At 43.2% G+C, this 6148-nt stretch overlaps 1 protein-coding gene across 1 annotated transcript in view; it reads left to right on the plus strand.

The window, feature by feature from the left end:
* LOC121864281 (gonadotropin-releasing hormone II receptor-like) overlaps window positions 1-5369 on the plus strand; it is a 21984-nt gene extending 16615 nt beyond the window's left edge. The window contains 4 exon segments of the mRNA XM_042363368.1: window positions 987-1111; window positions 2386-2621; window positions 3951-4104; window positions 5087-5369. Of these exon segments, the coding sequence (XP_042219302.1) occupies window positions 987-1111; window positions 2386-2621; window positions 3951-4104; window positions 5087-5369 (798 nt within the window).
* The last annotated feature ends 779 nt before the right edge of the window (window positions 5370-6148 follow it).

A 6148-nucleotide genomic window follows, 5' to 3' on the forward strand; every position in this document is an offset into this window, starting at 1 on the left:
AATAAATGAGAAATGAAACGAAGGAAATGAGAATTGAGACGAAGAAAAATGAGAAATGAGACGAAGAAAAATGAGAAATGAGACGAAGAAATGAGAAATTATATGAGAATTGAGACTGAAAAATAAAATTAAGAAGGAATTGAGAAATGAGAGGAGGGAAATGAGAATTGTGACGAAAAAAATGAGAAATATGAGAAATGAGGTTATGTCGTAGGCAGTATATATAGAGAGAGAGAGCGAGAGAGTTTTGTTAACGAGTTGATACGAAGAATAATTAATTTTCTAAAGGATAAAAAAAAATCTTTGTCATTTGAAAAGGATTTGCAGTTAATTAATGGATAAGATTTTGTTGTGGTTGTTATAGTTGTGTTGCTGTAGTTGTGTTGTTGTAATTGTGTTGTTGTAGTTGTGTTGTTATAGTTGTGTTGTTATTGTTTATATTAGAGTAGCGGATTTATGATGGCTTTAATAGAACAATTTATTTACTTAGCCTTAGTTACTCTTTCCATCTCTCTCTCTTTCTCTATCCTTTCTTAAAATCTTTCTTTCCTTCTCATTCTCTCTGGCTTTCTCTCTCTGTCTCTTTCTCCTTACCTCTAAAATTCTCTCTGAACCTCTCTCCCTTTCTCTCTCTCCCTTCCCTCCCTCAGTCAATCTCTCCCTACAGAGCGTCATCTTCAACGTGCAGCCACACCCCGACTATCCAAACTCCCTCCCTTCCTCTCACACACCCTCCCTCCTTCCCTCCCTCTCACACACCCACACACCTCCCTCCTTCCCTCCCTCTCACACACCCATACACCTCCATCCCTCACACCCTCCCTCCCTCTCTCACACCCTCACCCACCCCCCCATCCTCACACCCTCACTCCTTCCCTCCTCTCACACACACCCACACACCCTCACCTCCATCCTCACACCTCCCCTCACACCCTCCCTCACCCCCCATCCCTCACACCCTCACTCACTCTCTCTCTCCCATACAGAGCGTCATCTTCAACGTGCAGCCACACCCCGACTACCCAGAATTCTACCAATGTGTCACCTTCGGATTCTTTAATGCCAACAACAGCGGCCAGATGATGTATACGATATTCTGCATCTCTTTTGTGTGTGTGTGTGTGTGTAGAGAATCTATTGGGTTTGTTTAGTAGTGTATAGACGGAGACAGACAGACAGACAGATAGACAGACAGACAAACACACACTCTCTCATACACACACATACACCTCTCTCTCTCTCTCTCTCTCTCTCTCTCTCTCTCTCTCTCATTCTATTCTCCTTGCTCTCGTCACTACACAAGACGGAAGTATATTCACGTAATGAGATAATGTCTTCACGAGTAGAGAGTTTGACGTACGAGAGGAGACGAAAGAGATTAAAGATATTTTTCAAGATTATTTTCCTAAACTCTGATTCAAGTTGGGAAAAAAAGTATTGCCAAGGAGGAGGAAAATAGTCTAAATAGTAGATATTGAAAGCGAAGGAAAAATAGTATTAAGGGAAAAAAAACTTAAGACGGGAGTTGGAATAAGGGGAAAAATATTATTCTTAGAGGGAATTTATTAGTTCAGAGACGGAAGGGTATAACAAAGGTGGGAAAATAGTATGAAAGCGTAGGGAAAAAACTCAAGATATTAAATAGAAGTGGAACAAAATAAATAATACTATATATAAAGGTAAAATTAAAAACAAACAGGAGTACATATAGAGACAGAGGAGGGAAATAATAACACCGGTGAGGGAAAAAGTTAAAGAAAGAAAGAAGGACACTTTGTCCCTCTCTTGGGAAAAGTGGGAAAATAGAATTAACAGATAAGGGTCTTTGATATAGTTTTTCTCTCTCAATCTTTATCTCTCGCTCTCTTTCTTATCTATCTATCTATCTTACATACAAACACACACTTTCTCTTTATTCTTTCTCCCTCACATAAACTCTCTCTCTCTCTCTCTCTCACTCTTCTCTTTATATAACTGACGTGAACCCAACTGCGTTATCGACCTGTTAATCTCTCCTTCTCTATCTGTCTTTCTGTCAATATGTCTGGAGTCTGTCTATTTGTCAACCTGTCAATATGTTTGTCTATTTTCCCTTTTCTCTACCCCCCACACACTCACCTAACACCCCTCCCCCCCACACTCACCTAACACCCTCTCCCCCACACACCCACCCTAACACCCTCCCCACACACTCACCTAACACCCCTCCCCCACACACTCACCTACACCTCCCTCCTCCACACACTCACCTAACACTCTCCCCCACACACTCACTCCACACCCCCCACACACCTCACCTAACGCCTCCCCCCACGAAACCCCATCAGGAACAAGGAGCCCAGAAACCCATACCCAAACACGGTGCTCCAGACCTGACTATTGTAGAGTAAAGGCTCCTGCTGCTCCCAGCTTCATTATAAAGGCCCTAGGCTCCAGCATAAAGGCTCCTGGTCACTATAAAGGCCCTAGGCCCAGTATAAAGGCCCTAGGCTCCAGCATGTGTGCCCCAGGCTTCATTATAAAGGCCCTAGGCTTCATTATAAAGGCTCCTAGGCACCAGTATAAAGGCCCTAGGCTCCATTATAAAGGCTCCCAGTCCAGCATAAAGGCCCTAGGCTCCAGTAGATAAAGGTCCTAGGCTCCATTATAAAGGCTTCTAGGCTCATTATAAAGGCCCAGCCCATAAAGGCTCCAGGCTCCATTATAAAGCCCCAGGCTCCAGTATAAAGGCCCTAGGTCCAGCATGCTCCCTAGGCTCCATTATAAAGGCTCCTGTATAAAGGCTCTAGGCTCCAGTATAAAGGCTCCTAGGCTCCATTATGAGCTCCTAGGCTCCATTATAAAGGTCTCTAGGCTCCATTATGGCTCCCAGGTCCAAGGCCCAGCATAAAGCGTCCTATTTCATTATAAAGACTCTAGGCTCCATTATAAAGGCCCTAGGCTCAGCAGCATAAAGGCTCCTAGATCTTATAAAGGCCCCAGGCTCCAGCATAAAGGTCCCTAGGTCTAGCATAAAGGCTCCTAGGCTTCATTATAAAGACTTAGGCTCCAGCATATAAAGGCTCCTAGGTCCATTATAAAGGCTCCTAGGTCCATTATAAAGGCTCCCAGGCTCTATAAAGGCCCTAGGTCCATTATAAAGGCTCTTAGGTCTGTGCATAAAGGTCCTAGGCTCCATTATAAAGGCCCTAGGCTCCAGCATAAAGGCCCCAGGGTCTACTATAAAGGCCCCAGGCTCCAGTAAAGCTGGCCCCAGGTCCAGCATAAAGGCCCCAGGCCCAGCATAAAGGTCCCAGGTCCAGTATAAAGGCCCTTGGTCCAGTATAGCTCCTAGGTTCCATGAGCAAAGGCCCTAGGCTCCAGTATAAAGGCTCCTAGGCTCCAGTATAAAGGCTCCTAGGCTCCAGTATAAAGGCCCTAGGCTCCAGTATAGGCTCCTAGGTCCACAAGTAACTAATAACACAGGCTTTATATTGTTATCTTCCGGTTGAAAAGTCACCCTCCCCCAAGTTAATCAAATTATTTTTTTTTCGCGTTGCTGCCTCGACAAAATTCTTGATGCTCGGTGAGGTGAGGTGAGGTGAGGTGAGATGAGATGTTAGGTTAGGTTAGGTTAGGTTAGGTCCCCTGAGGCTAAAATTAATTCTGTACTCACCTGACGCTAACTGACTAAGTTTACGTGTGGTGTGAGTTACCTGTCAGATAACATGTTAATTGACCTGTGTTTCAAAGGTGTGTTCGTGTATATTTTTTGTTCCTGTTTATTAGCTTCTTACCTTGTACTCATTAAGTTTATTAAGTGATTAGTACCTGTCCCTACCTGAGACAACACTGTACTAAGTTACCTGAGATAAAATACCTGTACTGAGTTACCTGAGACAAAATACCTGTACTGAGTTACCTGAGACAATCTGTAATAACCCGTGTCTGTGTGTGTTTGGTCACCTCAGACGACTACACGAGGGAGGAGCGCTACCACGGTCGACTACAGCTCCGACGCAGCAACATGTCCAACATCGAGAGAGCCAGGACCAGGACGCTAAGAATGACGTTTATCATCGTCATGGCCTTCATCTGTTGACGCCCTACGCCTGCTACACTCTGGTACGTACTCTCTCTCTCTCTCTCTCCTTATTTATCTCGCTCACTCCCTGCCTCCTCCCCCTTCTCTCTCATTCCTCCCCTTTCTCTCTCTCCTCCCCACCTATCAACCTCCTTCCCTCTCCCTCCCTTCATTACCACTCTTCCCTCCCTTCCCTCAGCACTCTCCCTCACTCAGCATCAACCTCCTCCTCCCCCCCACTCCCCCTTTCTCAGACCATTACACCGTGGATTACCCTCCCTTAAAGATAATCTGTTTGTCAACATGTGGAGGTGTAGTTTGTCTGAATAGTGCTCTCATTGCGCTTTGGGGGAGAGAGAGAGAGAGAGAGAGAGAGAGAGAGAGAGAGAGAGAGAGAGAGAGAGAGAGAGAGAGAGAGAGAGAGAGAGAGAGAGAGACAAATCATTAACCCATCACGCGTTCAACAACCAGTGAAGATATCTTCCTCACACTCACGTTCTACCTGAGTGTTTGTTTGTTTGTGTTAGTTTTCCAGGTTTGTTTGTTTATTTATTTGTTTGTTCGTGTTTGTATGTTTTCGTGTTTGAGTTTGTCCTTTTATCGTTTTGTTTCGTTTGTCTGTTTTAATGTATTTGTTTTGTTTCTGTTTTCTTGTTTGTTTTCTTGTTGGTTTGTGTCCATGTGATTCTGTTTATTTTTTTTTTTTTATCTGTTTGTGTTTGTTTAGGGACATGGAAATAATGAAAGAGAGAGAGAGCGAGAGAGATGCAGCGTGTGTGTGTGTGTGTGTGTGTGTGTGTGTGTGTGTGTGTGTGTGTGTGTGTTACTAAACGTCACCTTTTCAACCACCTCAAGACATTATCCATTAAAGACCATTCTCTAACATTACACCTTCTACAGCGTCTACAGAGAACGTATAAACCTATCACCTTCTACAGCGTCTACAGAGAACGTATAAACCTATCACCTTCTACAGCGTCTACAACAAACATCACTTCCCTTCTCTCTCTCTCTCTTCTTCAGGAACTTCATCGACCCCAAGACCTTCTACAGTATGAACAAACACCTCCAAGATATCCTGTTCATTATAGGCGTGAGTAACTCCGTCGTCAACCCTATCATCTACGGCCGCTACTCCATCAGTTGTTGTCGAGACGTATGGACCAAATCTGGTGAATTCTGCTGTTACTGCTGCTGGTGTTGGTGTTGTTCCTGTGCTTCCCACCAGCGCCTCGGCTCTGTACCCCCTACTAACATTAACTCCTGTAAGAGTAATGGCCACTGTCACGGTATGTACCTGATGTGAATGTTATTACTAGATCTTATACCTGAAGAAGGGGAAAGACGGTGGTGTTAAAACTTGATATCTGGGGGTTCTTTTTTTTATGGTGTTTGGGGTAAATTTTTTTTTTTTTTAGTATTTGGGGGGAATTTGGGGACTTTTTATAGTATTTTTGGGAAATTTGTGGATTTTTTATAGTATTTTGGGGATATTTGGGGAGTTTTTGTGGATTTTTATAGCCTTCTGGGGAAATGTGGGTCATTTTGTGGATTCTAAAAGGTATTTCAAGTTATATATTTAATTTTCTGGTTTGTGATTAGACAACGATCGTAGTTAGGGTAATGTGACGCCAATTTGGTCTTGCTATTTGTGTTAGGTTAGGTTAGGTTAGTTTTAATTAGATTAGGTTAAGGTTGTTTAGATTAGATTTGATTAGGTTAAGATGTGTTAAGTTAGGTTACAGTTAGATTAGTTAGGGTAAATTCGGTTAGGTTTATTTGGTTTGGTTAGCTATAACAAGAGCCGCAATGCAGGCAAATCACGGGCGAATGTTCGTCTGGCTTAGTGCAGATTTTTCTTTCACTTAAGTAGTTCACCTTATTTACGATATAAAGATTAATTTTCAAAGGGTCGTTCATTCCTCACCTCCCGTAATGACAAAGGTGGAACAAAATGGCGGCTATATTACACTAAGACTATCATAACTAAATTGGGTCATCTCTTCATAAAAGTTAATTTCCTTTAGCTTTCATATGAGATGGTCGAGCTTATCGGTATGTCAGTTACAGCCTTGTCATGCCCTC

The sequence above is a fragment of the Homarus americanus genome, unplaced genomic scaffold (genome assembly GCF_018991925.1).
Source record: "Homarus americanus isolate GMGI-L3 unplaced genomic scaffold, GMGI_Hamer_2.0 scaffold26351, whole genome shotgun sequence".
NCBI lineage: Eukaryota > Metazoa > Arthropoda > Malacostraca > Decapoda > Nephropidae > Homarus > Homarus americanus.